Here is a 19,716-nt window from a genome sequence, read left to right as displayed (position 1 = left end):
AATAAATATACTTAACTTATTTTCAGGCTTCTTGTTGTTTTTAACAATGGTGTTTTTATCAGTGATTTCACAGCTTGCGCTGGACTTTAACTTTGGTTTTTAGTCAATGACAGCACTTGGAAGGGACCTTAAAGGGATGTTTAGTTCCAGCCCTCTGCTGCAGGCAGGGACACCTTCCCCTAGACCAAGTTGCTCACAGCCCCACCACCCTCATAGGAAAGAACTTCTTCCTTAAGTCTCCCCTCTTCCAGTTTAAAGGCTTCCTGATAAAGAACCTCCCCCACCTCTCCCGTAGCCCCCTTTAGATCCTGGGAGGCTGCTCTAAGGTCATGAAGCCCTCTCTTCTCCAGGCAGACCAACCCCAGCTCCCAGCCCCTCTCCATAGGAGACTGCTGACCAGCCTTGTGCCCTCCCCTGGCCTTGCTCCAGCAGCTCCTTGTGGGGCAGTGGAATGCAGTGCTTCTGCTGGGGCGGGTCTCACAGGAGCAGAGCAGGGGGCAGAATCACCTCCCAATATCACAGCCTGGACAGAACCCTGCTCCTACATCCAAGGGGCTCAGTCAGGTACTGCCCAGGCCTTTATAAACAGTTACCAGAAACTTGTTTCTCATTCAGCCACAGTTAGGTTAAGCTGAGGCAGCAGTAAGGCAGCCTAACCCTACCCCTCCTTCTTCCTGCGCCTCCTGCACAACTCTGCTGAGCCTTACCAGCTGAGTTACACAATTCCAGCCTAATCCTGGATAAAATTAACAAGAAACAACCCATGGAGAGGTACAAGTCAGGTGACAGTAGGTGTTCTGACAGTCTCTTCTTATCGTTCTGTTCATGGATGTGCTCAAGCTTAATTAGAAGCAGCTCTTTAATGCACTGCCAGCCGGCGTGCAGTTCCCAAATGTGGCAGAGCACCTTCTGCAGTTCTTCTGCTCTGCCAGCAGGACTTACTGTGACCTCGAGGCAACAACTGGAGACACCAGTTTGAGCAGAAGGCCACAGCTGCTGCCCTGCAGCAATGCTTTTGCCATTAGCAGCCACAGAATTTGAATCATTCTGCTGGAACTGAAGCGTTCCAAACTCCCTGTGGTATTTTTCTGAAGCAGATGTATTAATACTAATACAATAGGTTAGCGCAGCACTTTCCTATTTGAAACAACTCAAAGTCAGTGTCTGAGAGACTGAATACTACTCTACAGCGCAGGCAGCCAAGACTTCAGTCATACCCTACTACCACAACCTGCCACAAATGAGATTCACAAACATAATTTACACAGCCTGGCCAGCAAAATTCCTCCTACAGCCACAACTATGCTGACAGAAAGGCATGCTGTGTGTTTGAAGGTGCTGGAATAGCTCTCCCTGGAGAAAACTGGGACAGCACACACCAGCTCTGCAGCACCAGCTCTGCAGAAAGCTTTACTAACACCGTCACCCTCCTGGACACCCAAACATCATTGTTATGGCAACCCTCTGGTCAGCACGAAGAAGAGAGACCACCCGTTTTCAGTGACTCATTGAACAGACTTTATTCTTCACATTCGTTCTTAATTGTATGAAAACCACCAGGCAGGGTGAGGCAATTCTACACAGTAATGTTTGAGAACTTGATCTGGGCAGCAACATAAATACAAAACCCAAAATACAAGTGAGATTCCTCCCTCTCCCATGATGCGCACTTCCAAACTCAAAGGTACTTACTCTCCATAGCTGTCGAGAAGATACATTTGGGTATTGCTGGCTGGAGCACTGCAGTGTAATGCCCACAGCTGAAGATTAGTTTCCTAGCCTAACTTACTGACATTTGACAAAGCTTTTAAGGTCTTCCAGGAATTTAATGTACTCCTGGTGTTCCAGCGCAGTGCTGAGCTCAATTAACTCATCAGCAAACGTGTTGTCCACTCCTCGATCAGCCAGGAAATCCATTAAGTGATCGTACAGAGCCTGCAGGAGGTTGACAGAAAATGTCCTTAGCAGAGCACACCTGGATAGGGGTTGCTTTTGGGATGCCCCGTGGCAGTTGGCATCTCTCGCAGGATGATCAGGCTGCCTCCCTCGGGAGACCTCTGCACCTCCCCATCCCCTCCTCAGCAGGGCGAGGGGCCTGGAGGAAGGGGACAGGGCACAGGTCATCGAGACTTGGGTGTATAAACCCAAACCCAGCAGCATGCACAGGCTGTGCCCTGGAGTTGATAAACGGCCTGCAGGGCCAGGAGATAAAGGCTGTCAAAGGCAACGCGTACCAAGCTCTGCCTCTCCCATCCGCATAACGTAGGGGCCTTGGGAGTAAAGTGTTTTAGCAGTATCTGGAAAGGGTAGTATCTGATGGTTGGTTTGAGAGACCAAATCTTTTACCATCAGCGTTTTTTCCTGGTTTTAATCCTCCTTAACTATTGCAACTGCAGCACCTTGATGCTTGTGTGTTCCCCCCCTCGCTCCTCACAAGAGCTGCTGCTTGGTGCAGTGCTAACTAACTCCTGTCACACTGCCTTTAAACAGACCAGTGACAGCGAGCAAATGATTCCTTTTGGACTTCTGCAATCTGAGTAGACAGTAAATCATACAGATTTCTAAATTAATTTGCTGTCTCAAGTCAGACAGAGGAGAAAAAGGCAGCGTGGAACATTCTAGAGCACGCCGACCAATTTGAATATGAATGCCTCCTAAAGAGATGCACCCGAGGAGTAAAGCTTTCATCATATGATACATGGCCTCCAGCTCGGCTGTAACCTTTTGGAAGCCTGGCATTACGAACAGATAAGCAGATGCCAGATAGCTGGATGTTAGTTCTTAGTGTCACTACTATGAAATCATACGTGGAGAACCTAGAAAACAAAGACATCTACACCTGGTATCTGTAAGCAACACTGTTAAAGTCATAGATGAAAGCAGATTTGACCAAGTGTCAAAGCACCTGTAAAGTGTGTTACAACTGCTAGGAAGTCATCAGCTCACAAAACCTGGAAGAGAATTAGCTTCAGCATATCAGTCCCAGCACTGTGTGACTGCTGGGACCACTTAACAATCCTCAGTTTGCAGCGGAACTACTGCCTCGTGGCACGCTGGGAGAAAGCAGGGGAATCTCCAGGGTGACACATCCTGGCCAGGACTCATTCGTAAATCAGGAGCAAACGGGGAGCAGCTGGAGTGCCCCCTGCAGCCTACGGCCATGTCAGCAGCACTTACCCAGTCAAGGGAATCTGTATTGAGGGTGTAATTGGTGTCCTTCCAATCTGCTTCTCCAGTGGGCTGAAAGCTGACCTCCCTGATTGTGAAGATGTCGCTTTCCTCCTCTCCCTCATGCCCAACCTGAAACAGGAAATGAGATGCAAGACATTCATTAGCTCTAATTACAGGGCACCATCAGCCGTTCTATCCTGAAGCCTAGAAATACGACGACACTTCAGGCAAAACCAGGCAAAACCTCAAGACCGGTACTAAAGCTGCTCCTCTGCCCTCAGCGTGTGCCTGAGGACGAGCACACACGTGCCCGAGAACACAGGAAATCCCACAGGAGGTCAGCCTGCCAGCTGCTGCTGCCAGAGAGACCTGAGGAAAACCAGCAGCCCGACCTATACAGAGATGTACAAGTCTCTTCTGCATGGTTCTAAATCTGTCTTCAGAAGTTTGTCTAGCCTTTGTCAGCTAACACTGCTTGCACAAGAGATCTGTTCAGGTTTACAAAATAAACCACAGAGATCAGCCTGAAGCCAAGTTCTCAATTCAATTTTATCCCTTCCTCCCTCCCTCTTTTCAAATCTCTGCATCTCTTTGCGATGATGCCTCGTACCAGTAAGATTTGCAAGTTACTGCTGCGTTGTATTAAATCTATCTCGTCTGGGCTGTTCTTGTTTACCCCTCTCGAAGTGTCACTCCGTTAAAGCAGCCATGCCTCCCTTCTCTAATTTCACTCAATAAGCTGGCCTACAAGCAGCTGATCAGAAAGCCAGGTCAGGACATAAGGAATGCAATGGAACATCTCCCCAGAGTTTATCCTTGCAAAGATAAAGCCTCTGAGTTAAAAAACAGGTAAAAGGAAACTGCATTTTCTGCAGATTCAGGAAACCAAGAGACTATAACCAGCAGTTAGACCCAACAGTGGCACAATTAATTACACTGCAGTAAAAAGCAGGAAATGCCCATGCAGTGAGCCACAAGCCAAAGCTGGCTACACAGGACCAGCTCGACACTCACCTCATCTTCGGGATAATGGCAGTCAAGAACAAGGGTCTGTTTTGTATCGTCTTTAACTACTTCCACAACAAAGTTCGGAGTTGATGTAATATCAGGCTAAATAAGAAAAAAGTTGCATCAGCACTGGAGTCTGAACACGAGCCCAAGTGACCGCAGCCCAGCCCAGCGCTGCCGCGCATCGCCCCCTTCCTGACGTCCCTTCAGCCTCCTTCCCCAGCCTCTGGACGGACCTGCACAGCCTCCCCTCCCCGAGGTCTCTCAGCTCTTTCTCTGCTCCTCATCTGGTCACAGCGGGAGAAGTCACTGGTCACAGTGCTCGCTCAGCACCAGACACTGCAGATCAAGCCACCAGCCTCAAATTCCATCGCTCCTTTACAGTTTTTAGCAGTACTTTGACTACAAGTCTTATTAAACCAGACTGGGACCCTTCTGCCCAACACCACCGTGCAAGGGCCACTGGAAAAAAGTCTGCGTTTTGCAACTTGATACTCCCAAATATCAAGTGTGCGGGGGGGGCGGGGGGGGAACATAACACTTCCTAGTGTTCTACCTCCTAGTTCTACCCTTCCTTCTGTTCTACCTTCCAGTGTTCTGCTTTCCCCCTGTGCTCGTACCCATCACAAAAGCTCCCACCAAGACATAACTTTACCTCCTGCTCATCGGGTTTCTGATCTTCTTGTGTTTCTTCATCAACCGAGGGTGGAATGCTGTTGTTGATGTTGAACGTAACCGTTATCCTTCAAAAGAAACAACAGTAAAGACTTTACACACACACACACACCAATTGCGCTTCTCTTATTTAAAACGTTTGCCTCAGGCACAGAATTAGTGCTGACGAATCTGCATGCCCTGAACAAGGCTGTACTGCAGAGAGACACACCCTAACGAAGCGGACTCTGATTGTTCTTGTGAGCATTTTTCAGGTTTTATTAGACCGAATTTGCTGGTTTTAGGGCAGGAGGAACGGATGGGGGCGGATGGGGGCAGGCCGCGGCGCTCACCTCTCGCCGGCCACCTTCCGGAGCAGCTTGGCCTCCGTGCCGTGCACCTCCAGCTCCCAGCCGCCGGACACCTTGGGCAGCGCCTTGTGCTTCTGGATCTTCTTCTCCTCCTTGATCTCATCCGCCAGGAACTGCGCGAAGGCTTTGTCCCCTGCCAACGGGACGGGGGGGAAACGTCACCGGCAGGCGACAGCCCCGGGACCCCCCCCTTCCCCCCTCCACGTGCAGCCCGGGCACGTGTCCGCCCCCCCCGGTGTCCCCCCGCTGTCCCCCCGGTCCCTTTCCCCCCTCACCCTCCGTGTGGAGGCCGCCGCAGCCGCAGGAGACGCCGCCGGCCGAGCCCCGCCGCGGGCGGAGCAGCGCGGCCCGGCCCCCGCCGCCCCCCAGCTGCCAGAGGGAGCGGGCCGGGGGCTGCAGCGCGGGGCCGGGCGGGGGGGCGCGGGGCGGGAGGGCGGACACGAGGCGGCGGCGGGGCGGCGGCGGCAGCAGCGGGCGAGGAGCGGGGATGGCGGCGGCGGCGGCGCGCAGGGCCCGTGCGAGCAGCATGGCGGGGAGCGGAGCCGCCGTGAGGGAGGGAAGGGAGGCGGAGGCGGCCCCGGAACGGCTCGGCCCCAGCGCGCCGGAACTGGAAGCGGCGCCGAGGGTTCGAGACCGCCCCCGGCGGATCGGGCGGGAGGAGGAAAAAAATTTAAAAGCACCACAAAAAAACACCACAGGAACGAATGAGCAAACCGAAAACAAACAAATGAACACCACAGTGAGGGCAGGGCGCTGCTGCTGTCACTGGGAAGCAAGGACGGGGCTGTTATAAATTACTCTTAGTCGGAAAAAATTTTGAATTAAGTCAGTCAATTTATTGAGTAAGCGATCAGCAAGCAAAACAGCGCTGGGCGGCCGGGGGAACTCGTGCTCCTCCAAGCGGCGCGCGCCTTCCCCCTTTTATCATCAAGCTCTTCCGGGTTCCGTGACAGCTGCGTCAGTTGTTGCTAGGGGGTCGTCTCGTCCCTGTCGTCTCTGTCCCTCTGGTGGTCGCACGGATGCCATCCTCCTCTCTCTTCCTTATTCGGTTATATCAGTCCTTGAGACAGGGGAGTACGTTACCGATTTAGCAACCTACTATTTACACAATGTTCTCTCCGCCATGGACCTGAGATATCCTGTCTCTGGGAGATGTCTCAGCATTCCAGCCACTGTTCGAATAACTCCATTCCTTTAATGTAGCAAAATAATGAACAAACATTCTTGTCGTCTATCACAGGGGCAGGCTGGCGCAGTGCCCCGTACCCATGCTCCCACAGCAGAACCCAGAGAAGGGCTCGTAAGGGTTAGAGACCCACCCTCGGGAGATCAGGAGGGAGAAGGAAAAAATTAAAAAGCACCACAAAAAAACACCACAAAAACAAACAAGAAAAACCAAAAAAACGCCAGAGCGAGGATGTGCCACTAATGTTGTCACTTGGAAGCAAGGACGGGGCATGCTGGCACAACGCCCCATACCCACGCTCCCACAACAGAACCCAGAGAAGGGCTCGTATGGGTTAGAGGCCCACCCTTGGCAGATTGGGAGGGAGAAGGAAAAAATCTAAAAATGCCACAAAAACAAACAAAACCAAAAACAAAATCACAGAAAGGATAGGGCACTGCTGTTGTCACTTGGAAGCAAGGACGGGGCAGGCTGGTGCAGTGCCCAGTGGTGTGAGGAGAATGCAGCCACCACATGCTGAAGCACTGCCCCTCTCTGTGGTAAAAGATCCAGCTTTTGGGCAAACCCCCGTTTACTCAGAACACCATCACTGTTTGCCTTAGGGAGGCTCGACCAAGGCCCTGCACCCCTTTGGCAGCTGGCCCACTTGCCCTCTGGTGAGGCACAGCACCAGCACAAGGCCACAGGCGAGGCTCAGGCTCACGGCCCCGCGCTAACTTCGCACCTCCAGCTCCATGCTGATCATCATCGCCACCCCAGGCTGCTTAGAGCCAAGGCAAACCCACAGGAACAGGTATGGCAGCCGCTCATCCTGCTTTTTCTGGCCAAACACCTTCCCCCTGCCTCACAAAACACCCCCCGGGACCTGGATTTTTGCCATCACTCTTTATTATGGGAAAAATACACAAATCAGTTACTTCTAAATCAACTCCCATGCCCTCCCTCAGACTGTTTAATTAAGACTGTCCAAACAAAATGTGCTTTTACTCCATTTTTCCATACAGATGCAGAGCCTGGAAAACCAAGGAATAGATACATAGAGTGCTTTGATAATTCCCTGCAGTTTGTGAGAGTTACAACAACTGAAGTAACAGTTTACTCCTGAAATACCAACCCAAAGTGTCAGCATACAAAAGTGACAAGTGTTGTCTGTAACACAGTCCTTTTTTTAATTACCAAAGAACAATACCACAACAGCAGGATGTGGCCATTCCCACCGGACCCCTGCATACATTCAGTATCACCAGATCTCTCCAGGAGGAGGCTGAGCCAAGACACTCCAGGTACGCCGGGTACCTATTTCACTACTACTTTGGGAGACAGCAATTTGAAGATCAGCACAACTGAAATTCCAGTTTTAAAAAGAGGTATTTGTCCCGGTTTTTAAAGAGACAACCAACGTAAGTCCATCTGGGAGACCAAAGAGAAGGCATATTACAAAGTACTGTGTGACCGTGATGCATGTAACCAGAAGGACACACTGTGACATGCAAAATGTAGCTTGTCCCCACAGATCACAAGCAAAGCCAGCAGCTTTCCCCAGAAAAATAGTCAAGGGCTTGCCAATAGACTGCATCCCTGAGCAGCCTCATTAATACATCATGAGCTTTTATATTTGATATTTGAAGGATATAAGAACTAACCACCACTTTAGTCAGAAGAAAATCCTATCATAGCCTGCATGAACTAATCCCCCTATAGTACAAAATGACACTGCATGTACAGAACAGTTTCCTCCCCCATCCTTTCAGAAACCTAATCTTCTTTAGTTCAACTCATCCCAAAATCAGTATAAATTAACAAGCTATATCAACAGACTCTGTTGAAACTGTAAGTTACCTCTCCCAGAGAGGTTATTCTACAAGGATATCTTTTAAAAACAACTTACTTTTTATCCCACAACAGCACACAGTGAGAGTAGAACATAAACGCTTTCCTTCAGATTAAAGAACAAGTTTGCCCTTTGGAGCGGTTCTAGTTTCTTAATTCTAGGATTTAAGATCAAGTTTCATAGCGTCAGTTTTCTCCAACTGAAAAAAAAAAGGTAGATGCCAAAAGGATATGGAAGAAAATACAAATAAGAAGTACTAATGGCAGATCTATGATTGTTGACAATGTCAAGCTCCAAACTTCTAATGGAGGTGGAGAAGGTGGAAGGGGGAAGAAGCACTGGAGCCTGAGCAGAAGACAGGAATGTTTGCTGAATCAAGGGCTTTTAATGAAGTCCAGTCTCTAAACCACATTTTCATTCTTGTTTTGCTGAATTTGCCTCAAGTTGGCCTGATTAGCTACTGTGGATGGGGTGCCGACTCCAAAGCTAGAAGTGAATGGACAAGAGTGAGTCAAGACAGAAGCATTTGCTGAGGAATCACATGCCCCAACAGGAAAAAGGAGAACCAAGAGGACATCAAATGCACAGGTGGCTGGACAGCCCCTCCAAGAAAACACTAGCAGCCTCCAAGGCTTAGAAACAAACAGTGAAGACCTCTCTGGGGTCTATCCCCATTAGTGGCCCTCACACGATCCCAAATAGGTGGTGAACGTGACATGCGGACAGAAAGATGTGTGATGAGGTAAGACAGTAGCACCTCCCTTCTAGAAATAGTAAAAGGAAAAAACACCATTTTTCCCCCTGTATGTAGGGATTTAAAAGTAGACATTTAAAATTTGCTTTTTTTTTTTTTTTGTCAATAAAACCTGCTAAAGATACAAGCACAATCATCAAAAAATACCCAGTCTGCTCAGAAGAGCTCTTAGGATTTCATTTCCTCTTATACAACCTGTTAAACTTCAGTAAGTGTTAAAAACAGGAGTCTGAAAACAGCTCCCCTTTCTGCCCCCCGCAGTAGGGATTTATCAAACGCATGTACACACACGCACAGAGTACACACACGCACAGAGTACACACTACATTCCCCTTTCACAGATTAACTGTTAAAAGGATGATTGTTCTAAACCATGGAAACTTGTGAGGTCTGGCTCTCACAGAGAAGCCATTTTCCTCTAAGGTTTTTACCTGATTGGCAAGGCAAAGCTCTACCATTCCTGTACGTTCATTACAAAACAAGAAACGGTCTTATAGGGTGAGCCTAAAAACAGTGCACCTGGTGGTCCCAGACCCCCAGCTCAGTTCTTGGCCGTTCTCAGCCTCCTGCGGAAGTAGTCGGGCGCCGCATCGTACAGCCAGTCTGCATCCACCACACACAGGTCCCGCATGTAGCACTTGTTGGTGTGAAGCAGCCCGTTGTACACCACGCAGGCTGGCTTGCAGTGGAAGAGCACAGAGGAGGGGTGGATGGCCACCAGCTGGTGAGAGTCCACGGTGCTGTACGTGCCGTCCGGCTGCAGCTCGGCGGCGTTCATGAAGAGGCTGTGAGCCAGGCAGCGGCGGATGTTTGCAGTGTCCCCGCGGGAGGACTCCATTGGGATCGAGAGCTGGTTAGCAGCGAGAGAGAGACAAGGTGACCGGTAACACCTTACAGAGCAGCCTGGGCTCAGAGACCCCTAACATCACACCTAGCAGGGCCAGACAGCAAGCTGGGGCTCCAGCTCCAGCATCACTTTCTGATACTCCTTCCAATGGCTCCCCACAAAGAGGGGATCTAGATCCTACAGAGCTAGCTGAGGTGCTGCCCTAACTTCACCTGCAGGCTTTCAGAAAACCCTTTCTGCCCAGAAGCGCTGCGTGGAGAGGACAGACTGTGCCTGCGGCTCCATCTGGGCTGGCAGCCATGCTTTGCAGAGAAACAGCAGCCTTGGTGAGGTCTGAGTGCTCCTAATCCTCCAATGCTACCGGGCCCATCCAACCCGCCCCAGAAGTCCTCCCTCCCTCCTCGGCAGCTTGGAGGAGAGCTGGAGGCCATGGCATCGTGTGCCGCAGGGACCTTTGCCATCTGCATAGCTATAGTGCAAGGAAATGCTCGCTGCCAAGCGTCATTTGCTCTCACTTCCCATACAGATCTGCTTGTCCAGAAGGACTCCAGCTGGGAGCTATTCTCGCAGAGTGTGCTTGTGCTGAAGAGTAAGCAAGCGTGTATGGGCACCCTCGTGGGGAAACACAGCCCTGTTCTAATGGGCTCCTGAGATCAGGTGAGACTGTGTCATAAATCCAGCTGGGGTGTGAAATATAAGAGGCCCGTTGGGAATTCAGCCCAGGTAGACGTTAAGCTAATCCGGACTGATAGCAGAGAGATGAATCACAAAACAGATTGAGACTCTCCGCCCCTAGGAGCGAGTTTCAGGCCAACCAGCATCTGCAGGACAGGGGAGCTGAATGGCAGCTCCCACTTCACGCACAGACTGCGAGTACCTAGCGGCAGCTCCCACGCTGTGCCTTATGCTGTGGGACTGGCAGGAACGGTGCTGACGTGCAAGCTGCTGCTACACCGACTGCCTGACTCCATGAAGAAGCCAGTCAGTGGGGGCTGCAGAGGCCGACGTCACTCAGTGGCACGCACAGCACAGCCCAACCACATTAGAGCAGCGAAAGGCATGAGGAATAACCACCCTCTGAGAAGCCTTCCCAGAGCTCTGCTTCTCCCTTCACCTCTCCTCAGCACTCTGAGCCCTGCGGCTCCAAGATTTTGGGACGCAGCTGCATAGTCAGGACTTCTACATGACTGCTCATGAGAAACTGAAGACACAACCACGTTTTGTCACTTCTGGGACTTGGTGCACAGAGAAATCAGTTTGGGGACAAAGAGAAAGATACAAACAGATGAAACAGACAAACACAGTATGGCAACAAGTTACCTTTACACAAATGTCCCTGAGCTGAGCTCTGACGTCTGACACAAGCAACATGTTCCTGCTGTTGACAAAGTTCTCTTTGCACCATTCCTGCAGCAGAAGCACAAGGAGTTAGAAGGAGCCATTTCTTCACCCAAGAAGCACAACAGTCTTTGGACACCAAGCAAGGCAGAATCCTCTAAACACAGAATCTGTCTCAAAGAAAAGTTGCTAACCCATTTCCTTGTCAGATTTCCAGCCCTGACTACCCTCCTTTGTCTGCATTCCTTCCCACAGCACCGAGAGACTGACTGCTGTTCCCTTCCGACTAAGAGCTGCTCTGCAAGGTCACCGTGTGCTGCAAAGCAGCACTTGATATCCCACAGGTGGTGAAAACAAATTATCCAAGAGTAACAGATGTTGCACAGAATGGGGTGTGCTAGCCTACAGATCTACAAATCGAACTAAGAAGTTTATGGAGTAGTATAAATCAACATCTGTTTTTAAATATAGTCAGTGTTTTTGCAATGACTGGGGTATGTTCAGGTATTTATCAGTCACGACGCTCTCCCACTCCCTCCTGTTTCCAGCTGTAAGCAGGCAAGGAAGAAATCCAGCTCTGTGATTACAGAACTGGTCTCACAGAACTCTGATAACCAGATCTGCTGCAGCCTTCTGGGGAAAGAAGGTGCTCAAACAGCTTTCTCCCATTACCCAGCTGTAAAGTACAAGTGAGAGCTCCCTTCTCGCAGGTGCGTTGGAAGGATGCATATTGCATCAGCTCTGAAGGATGCGGGTGTCACTGCTGCATGCCAAAAGAACCCCTCACCGCCACAACCCCTGACGGCCCCGGATCCTCAGAGCACCCTACCTTGTTGCCACTGACGTTTCTGAAGGCCCTGTACATGTTGAGCAGGGTAAGATGATCGCCCTCACTGGAGATGAATTTCTTCCTGACAGACTGCACTTCTTCCCGCCGGGCTGGGGGGTTGTAAAGGACGCTGTCCACTGATAACAGCGATATGATGGTCAGAATCTCTTCTGTGCAGTGGAACTTCGGGGCCAGGAGGATGGTCTGCAAACCACAGAAGAAAACTGATTGACCAAATGCACCCCAGATGGGCAGACTTTTCTGCTCACTGACAGCCAAGGAACGTTACCAAGCACTGTTTAAGGAAATTTCATAAACATTTGGACCTAGGGACAACTGTAAGTCCTCTTCGGGGCCTGCCAAGCACCTTTAACAGAAATTGTCATGCTCTTTTTTGAGACCAGACAGCTCAGAGTCAGTACAAACATGGTGACTAAAACCCACTACAGTATCAGACACTTCATGAAACTGTCAAACAGTGCTACCAGCAATCCCGGAAACTGCAAGAGAATCGACCTTGTTTCAGCTTCAGAGGTGCCAAAGGAAATAAAATAGCTATTAAAAATCTCCTTTAAGCAACAAATGACAGGCAAACCAGCACAGCTGCTGTAAAGAAAGCTGTGCTCATTAAGGTACTGCAAATACAGCAGTACAGCTGCAGTCGCCCCAAATTCTAAACCTCATTTTAGGGTTTTGAAAGAGAAATGCTAATGGTACTGGGAAAAGTACATGAAATAAAAGCGAGCTAGTTCTTCTGCAGTTGTTACTTTTGAGAACTTTGGTTCCAGCGGGAAGGCAGCCATCTTCTTTCCCACGGGAGTTAGGACAAGCTGATCTTCCTTTCGCTCCACAGCCCCCAGCAGGTCCAGCTGCTCGATTGCTGCTTGAATAGCATCTGTCAGAACAAGAAGGTTCAGGCTGTGACATCACATCCCTGCCAGTGCCAACCAGAGGGATCAGCAACTACCATCACCACCCCTTTCCCCTGAGCAGGGGGACAAGCACTTTCAGTTTATCAATTCAGAGAAATGAACGTCCCAGGGATCCAGCAGAACAATCACCTTTTCCTATCGAAGCAGCAAGAACAGAGGCAGACCTAAAGCTGCCATCTGCAGCTTTGAACAGAGGCCCTGTGAGATTCTCTCTGGCTTTCCCTGGCAGTCAAAGCCAAGTTCTTTATGATCCAAAACTGCTCCTTGCTCTGTTTGGAGGCTGGGCTCTCCAACACTGCCGTAACCATGGCTGCTCTGATGAGGCTGAGCACAAGTGATGAATGAATGACTCAAGACTGTGGGACCACCAGGAGCAGATGCAGAGAGAGACAGCTCCCCTTTCGCGGCCCTGGCCTTCCATACCCCATCTTCTCCGGCTGGCATGAAGATATTTTTAAGCAATTCCTTAGTGACTCATTTTTCCATTTTTTCCAAACCCGCTTTTATAAGCACTTACCAGGAGATGGTTTGGACATGAAGTCAAAGGTGAGTACATTGGGAATTCTCAAAGCCAGGAGCTGAAGCATCACGCTGGCCAGGTTACACCTGCACGGGCAAAAAACAACTGAGATTATCTCAGTTTATAGGCAAATAACAGTGAAGGAAAAAAAAATAAAATAAAACAGAATCCTTAGATCTGTTCAGATCTGTGCTGCAACTTGACAGAGACCAGTCCTATGCTGGCTGGTGAAGCCTGACTTCCTGAACAGCCATACCCTAGATCCAGTTTTGCTGTTGAGTTTTCACACAGCTCCATCTGTAGCAGTACAGAGAAGAGGTGTGGCAAGAAGCGTGACAGTATCAGGGTTCTGTCTGTCAGGGAACATCAGTACTCCAAGCACGTAATATCATGCAAGCACAATTTAGGACAGGTCAGACAGAAGTTTTATTAACTATGATCGTAGAAAGAGCCTGCTCAGGCAGCATCCCCCCCTCTGCCCGTGTTCTCTCAGGATGACTACAAAGACCAGACTTATATACTGCTTCAAATGAACGAAGCAAGGAAAATAATTCTAACGTTAACAAAGCCAGGTGCATTCCTTAGGCAGGGTGGACTCCAGATAATCATTTATACATTAATAAGACCAAGTACCCGCCTGGAGATGGACTCAAGTAGCCTGTTAGGGGCCTGAATCGCAGCATGGAGATGACTCCTGGTGGAGCCTGTTGGAGTGGCACACCCAGCATTATCTTCACGGGAAAGTAGGGGATGAACAATCAGACTGCCAGCTTTGGTTGACATTAACAACTTCCTGGCCAGACCTCTCAAATCTTTGATATAATAATTTTACCACCACGTTCTCACCTCTGTATCTCGGGTACTGTCATTTTGTCAAACTTCTCAAACTCGTCCTCTGTGTAGAGCCGGTAACAGATCCCGCTGTCCTCCCGCCCTGCTCTCCCTGTTCGTTGCCAGGCCTGGGCCTTCGACACCCGCTGGACTGCCAACACTTCCAGACCAATTTCTAAGAGTGGAAGAGCATCATTTCAGTCAACATTTGCATAACACAGGGCTTTGAAAAAACACAACCCTGTGGAATTAACAACAAAACATCCCAGGAGTCTCCCATCCAACTGCTGCTCCACCTTTTCTTGATGTAGCACCCTGAAGCAAAGCTAATTATCATGCACTGTGTCTGTGAAGAGAAGACTCATTTTGGATAGGGTTTTACCCCCACATGGCTGGTACTCCAAAAAAAATACACATCTAAAACCTGGGAGGTTAATTTAGACAGTGCAGAGGGTGTTTTAAACCAGCTGCCAGTGGGGCAAGTTACCTCAAATAACTTCTACAGAACTGCAAACAATCTCTCCATTGTTCCTAAAAGTTCCTCACCAGGGTTGTACTTCTTTGCTTTCACCATGCCTGTGTCCACAACATATTTTATTCCCGAAATGGTGATGGAGGTCTCTGCAATGTTGGTGGAGAGGATCACTTTGCGGCAGCCCTATGAGGAAGAACAAACTAAAGCCAGTCAAAAGCCATCTTTGGTTAACTGCCATGGGAGATTCCACCACTTTCAGCCAGCATGGGCCAAGCCTCCATATCATTATAGCACGCTACAACCACACACCATGTCTGCTATGCCAGCTCTTGTAAATTAAGATAACCTCTAGTTCCTAATCAGTTTTTAAAACATGCACCTACAAGTCTTGCCACAAAATACACCACCCAGGAGAACAGTTATCAAACACGTCTTTAAACCATTTTGGTTTCATTTCTTGCACAAGCACAAAATCTGAATTCCTGGTTATCTGCTGAATAAGAGACAGAAGGGCCCAAGGCCACAGATTTCCTCTTCTTATGGCCCTGCCAAATAATGGCCAGGTGTTTAGCTTTCTTAGCATTTGGCTGGCCTATTAACTGCCACAGCTTTTTATTCGATATAGACGTAAAGTCATATGAAAAGGGGCAAATTTCAATTCCTCTGCCCCTTTTTTCCTCTCCCTAATCATTCCCTCTTTTCACAATCCCAGACAACTTACTGTATGCCTCTGTTAACACCATCCCAGTTGCATTGTCTTATATCACACTGGAACCATTTGGCCTGAAGTAAACAACCATGCAAGTGAACAAACTCATCCTGTTTACATTGCCTCACCTTGGGGGCAGCCTGAAAGACTCGGAGTTGTTGAGAGTAAGGCAGAGAAGCATAAAGAGGCATCACCATCATCTGCGGGCAGCCATCAGGGAGGTGCTTGGAAATGTCTCGACAGGTTTTGGTCATCGCTTCAATCTCTTCCTGACCAGTCAGAAACACGAGGATGTCCTGAGAAGAGGGCGCTTCCTGGAGCCAGAGGAAAAAGCAAGTGAGAAGTTACAGTAGATTGGAGAGGGAGGGAGAATTGAGGATGTAACAACAGCAAGTCTTCCAAGATGTCCAGACAGCAGGTCATTGAAGCATGTACAGAAGAAAGGAAAGACACATTCCGTGTGAGCTGCGGATCAGCCTTAAGATCCCAGTGGATTCAGCAGAGGTGAAGGGTAACAGCATTTTGCAGGGTTCAGTCTTAACAGGATGGAGGAATCACTCGAATTCATATATCGGTTTCATTAAATAACTGTCCAGGACATGCAAGGGACAGGGCCAGCAGACACCCGGGTACAAGACAGAAAGCTCAGGTGAGAGGAACACGTAGGTATTAGGCAGGAATTAACGTCAGAGAGCTTTGCATAGCAGTCTGCTTTCAACTCCAGCCTTGATGTACAAGCCCCAGAATCCTACCAAGATCATCTTCAAAGCAGTAGACGCAGGGTAATAAACAGATTGATTAAATGATTTAACTACCTGGCAGTTTGGGGTTCAAACATCCAGTCACAAAATGCCTATGACCTGTCATTTTAACACATTCCTACTTGCTCTGTAGTTGCGCTTTGCCAGTACATTAGAATTGTCTTCCGTTAGTTCATGCCCGAATTTCCCTTCACAACTCAAGGCTCTTTATAATTGACACAAAACCACGGGTTACATCTTTCTGTGCATTTACACACCCACTTGCCGTGTTTTCTACTAATGCGAGTGCTTCTCTCCATCTCCCACATTTGCTCTCTGATCGGGGATGCTCTAGAAGATCCCCACCCACCTCAGGGACACCTCTGGTTCAGCAGCAGCAAGCCCAAGCCATCTCAGGGACACCTCGGTGCCTCTGGCACAGCAACCAGCGAGCCCCCTCAGCCAGCAGCCCACGGCCCCAGGGAGGCACAAACTCGACGAGACCACCGTACCTGGTGGATCTGGAAGACTGACACCAGTGCTGCTTGGAGGTAATCGCTCTGAGGCTGTTTGGTGTAAAAGACCTGAATGGGATGTTGCCTGCCCTCTAAATAGAGAACGGGAGCTCCGTTGAAGTACTGGGAGAACTGGTCAACATCCATCGTAGCCGACATGACGACCACCTATAATACGAGCAAAAATGGGTTAGCACTGCAGCTCGGACCCAGCAGAACACTTACCAGTCGAGGACTAACCAAAAGCCAGCTTCCTGAGACTGTGATATAGGCTCAGAACAGCAAAAGCACACAGAGTTTGGGAGAGAAGAGAGCGATCTTTCCTTGTTAAAGCCATCAGCTTTGGTATGACACAAGGGTAACGTGTTGGTATGATAAAATAAGTGGAGACATGTTCAAATTCTGACATTTAATAAACAGAGCTGAGCACCCACAAAGCTAGACTGCACAAGAGTCTTTTGAAAGAAATTGTACCGGGACCCTACAAATTCCCTTATATGCCTTTCACTCACACGCTTTGTCATGTGCTTGCACCCACCTTCATTACATGAGCAACATCTGCTTGCTCCAAATCATAACCTGACACACACGTGCAACCTCTTTCCCCACTATAAGCATGTCACAGAGCTGCGATAACAGACAAAAAGGTCCTGTATCTAGGGCACTCTCAGGAACACATCATAAGTTGGCCACTCTAAACTATTCAGATTTAAAGGAACATTTTAGGAAGAGGAAAATATTCAAGATTGAAATTTCAAGCACAATGGAAAAGCCCAGGAGTTAGTCAGAGCACAGAGGCCAAGCCCCATCCCTGCCTCTCGCTGCCATCCCAGCCAAACATACTTTTAGTGGCAGTTTGCCCAATTCCTTTCGTTTCTTTTGGGCGGCTTTCACCACTCCGAAGAGCACATCAGTATGGATCGTCCTCTCGTGGGCCTCGTCCAGGATGACGACACTGTACTTGCGCAGCAGAGGATCCCCGATGGCCTCGCGCAGCAGCATCCCGTCCGTTAAGAACTTGATTCTCGTCTCATCAGATGTAAGGTCATCAAAGCGCACAGTGTAGCCCACCTAAGGAAGCAACCGTTACAAAAGCATAAACACAACGGGATTTACGTTTCTCACTGCTGTTGTACCTCACAGGAGGACCACAAAGCGTTCTCATCAACACGTCAGCTAAGCCAGAACTGTGGGAGAATGCCAAAAAGCCTACAGTGCATCCGCAGACTGTGAGCAGTTTGTCTTGCAAATCTAACACTCCAACCAAAAGAGGGTCCAAACACCGCATTCCAATGAGCTTTTTCCCATCCATCATAAATGCTCCACGTTTTCTCTCTTTCCTCCCCCTGCTAGGAACTACTACATCCTCTCTGAATGCTTTTATTTAGGGAAAGTCCTCCTCCTCCTCTTCTCTCCCACAGATTCACAGATCTGCATGGATTCCACATTCTGCTCTCCTCGACTTCTGGCACAGGGAGCAATGGGAGAGAAGGCCTAGGAGGGGAATGCAGTTTTTTTATTTGTTTTATTCACTAACCAGATTTTTTTCAAATGGAGGAACACGGATAGTAACCAAGAAGTAAAATACTGAAATCAAATACAAGTTCCCTTGAGCAACAGAAGCAGGCAAAAAGCTATTTTTTTAATTCAAGCATATTATTAAACAAAGACTACCTACCAGCCTCATGGTTCTAACATTTTTATCATACCCATGCCGTTCATGACACAGCCCCGTCAGCACTTCAGTGCCAAAGCAGCCCTGTAAAGCCCCTGGGAAGGCACCCACCAGCTTCCCCAGCTCTGTCCTCTTCTCATCCGAGACTCGGGTGGCCAAGGAGATGGCTGCTACTCTGCGAGGCTGCGTCACCGCGATGACGCCTTGGCGGCCGATTCCTGCTTCGTAGAGGTACTGAGGGATCTGAGTGGTCTTCCCTGAGCCTGTTTCTCCTGAGGAACACCCAGCGAATAGAGTTTTTCCATCAAACAAAAGGCCCCAGCTCAACTTTTAGGTTAAGTTTTAGGTGTGTTTCAGCATGGGGAGGGAGAAGGCAAGAGGAGCCCACAGGCAGGCAGCAGCAGGGCATGGAAGGAATCCAACGTCTCGCCCTAGCCACTCGCCCCCTGCTCAGCAGAACTCCTTTACTTCACCCAGGTTCTCTCCAGCCACACTTGGGTTAACGAACACATTGCTGAAGTGTTCATTGTGTGCACGGCCAACGCAGGAGATAACCATGCTGAACAAGGAACAGACACTGCCTTGGGTTTGCGTGCACGTTCTCACTCCCCGCCAGCAAGTTCCAAGGCAAAGCTGTAAGCAACTTAAAGCAAAGCTTCTGTCACAGCAGCAGCGAGCGAGTTAAGGCTTGGGACTCTTGGAGGAGCACTCGGGGCACCGCCAAGCCTTCCTCCGCCCTCCTGAGATCTGAGGCAGCCCCTCAGCATCAGCTCAACGACTTCCCCGTGCGGACAGCAGCGGCACACGGCAGAACCAACCCCACGGGGACGAGGAGGAGGAGGAGGAGGAGGAGGAGGAGGAGGAGGAGGAGGGCCGCCCGCCCGACCCCCCCCAACTCCCCCCCGGTGCCCCCCGGTTGCTCACCGATGAGCACGGCGCTGTCGAGGCCCCGCAGCTGGCCGAGCAGCGCGGCCCGGGCCCTGCAGATGGGCAGCGCGCGGCGGGGCGGCGGCGGGCGGCGGGCCGGGGGCGGGCCGGGCCCGGGCCCGGGCCCGGGCCCGGGCCCGGGGGGGGCGGGGGCGGCGGGCAGCATGGCGGGGCCGCCCCAGGACCGCCGCCTGCAGCCGCTCGGCACCAGGCACGGCGCTGCTGCCGCCGGGGGGGGGGGGGGGTCACGTGGCTCGGCGCGGGGTGTTCTGGGAGATGTAGTCCGCCACACGCAGGGCTCTGTCGCGACGGTCGGCTGGTTGCTTTTCTGTCGCCGCACCGAAGCGGTGCTCGGCGATGGGGGTTTAGGCACGCTTCTTCGCGGGACGGGCCGCCCGGGAAG

General features: G+C 50.1%; 2 protein-coding genes across 3 annotated transcripts; both read right to left on the bottom strand.

The window, feature by feature from the left end:
* Positions 1 to 1,494: 1,494 nt before the first annotated feature.
* LOC121058039 (complement C1q binding protein) lies at positions 1,495 to 5,747 on the bottom strand. The gene is made up of 6 exons (XM_040532977.1): positions 5,480 to 5,747; positions 5,187 to 5,337; positions 4,835 to 4,922; positions 4,186 to 4,281; positions 3,178 to 3,300; positions 1,495 to 1,935 (listed from the first exon to the last, which is right to left on the bottom strand). The coding sequence occupies exons 1-6, from the start codon at positions 5,730 to 5,732 to the stop codon at positions 1,786 to 1,788; spliced, it is 861 nt and encodes a 286-aa protein (XP_040388911.1). The 5' UTR covers positions 5,733 to 5,747; the 3' UTR covers positions 1,495 to 1,785.
* A 1,513-nt stretch (positions 5,748 to 7,260) lies between these two features.
* DHX33 (DEAH-box helicase 33) lies at positions 7,261 to 19,426 on the bottom strand. Of its 2 annotated transcripts, none has more exons than XM_040532976.1 (12): positions 19,311 to 19,426; positions 18,498 to 18,658; positions 17,555 to 17,782; positions 16,709 to 16,879; positions 15,585 to 15,770; positions 14,819 to 14,930; positions 14,288 to 14,447; positions 13,439 to 13,527; positions 12,757 to 12,884; positions 11,990 to 12,193; positions 11,143 to 11,229; positions 7,261 to 9,825 (listed from the first exon to the last, which is right to left on the bottom strand). In XM_040532976.1, exons 3-12 carry the CDS (start codon positions 17,711 to 17,713, stop codon positions 9,517 to 9,519), a joined length of 1,605 nt encoding a protein of 534 aa, XP_040388910.1. In that variant the 5' UTR covers positions 17,714 to 17,782; positions 18,498 to 18,658; positions 19,311 to 19,426; the 3' UTR covers positions 7,261 to 9,516. The 2 variants fall into 2 exon arrangements, with proteins under 2 accessions (XP_040388910.1, XP_040388909.1); XM_040532975.1 differs by lacking the exon at positions 19,311 to 19,426 and adding an exon at positions 18,881 to 19,158.
* Positions 19,427 to 19,716: the final 290 nt, after the last annotated feature.

Source organism: Cygnus olor, chromosome 20 (genome assembly GCF_009769625.2).
Source record: "Cygnus olor isolate bCygOlo1 chromosome 20, bCygOlo1.pri.v2, whole genome shotgun sequence".
Classification (NCBI taxonomy): Eukaryota; Metazoa; Chordata; class Aves; order Anseriformes; family Anatidae; genus Cygnus; species Cygnus olor.
The sequence above is the reverse complement of the archived record's forward strand: the minus strand, read 5'-3'. Positions and strand labels throughout refer to the sequence as shown.

Excerpts from the sequence above, each read along its gene's own strand:
- LOC121058039 (XM_040532977.1), bottom strand. The coding sequence starts at position 5,732 with ATGCTGCTCGCACGGGCCCTGCGCGCCGCCGCCGCCGCCATCCCCGCT. Across the intron at positions 5,338-5,479 it reads CGGCGGCCTCCACACGGAGG|GGGACAAAGCCTTCGCGCAG; the intron begins GTGAGGGGGGAA and ends TCCCGTTGGCAG. Across the intron at positions 4,282-4,834 it reads AGAAACCCGATGAGCAGGAG|CCTGATATTACATCAACTCC; the intron begins GTAAAGTTATGT and ends TTTCTTATTTAG.
- DHX33 (XM_040532975.1), bottom strand. The coding sequence starts at position 18,944 with ATGGTTATCTCCTGCGTTGGCCGTGCACACAATGAACACTTCAGCAAT. Across the intron at positions 16,880-17,554 it reads TGGGCAAACTGCCACTAAAA|GTGGTCGTCATGTCGGCTAC; the intron begins GTATGTTTGGCT and ends CTCGTATTATAG. Across the intron at positions 12,194-12,756 it reads TGGAACCAAAGTTCTCAAAA|ACCATCCTCCTGGCCCCGAA; the intron begins GTAACAACTGCA and ends TGTGGTTTGCAG.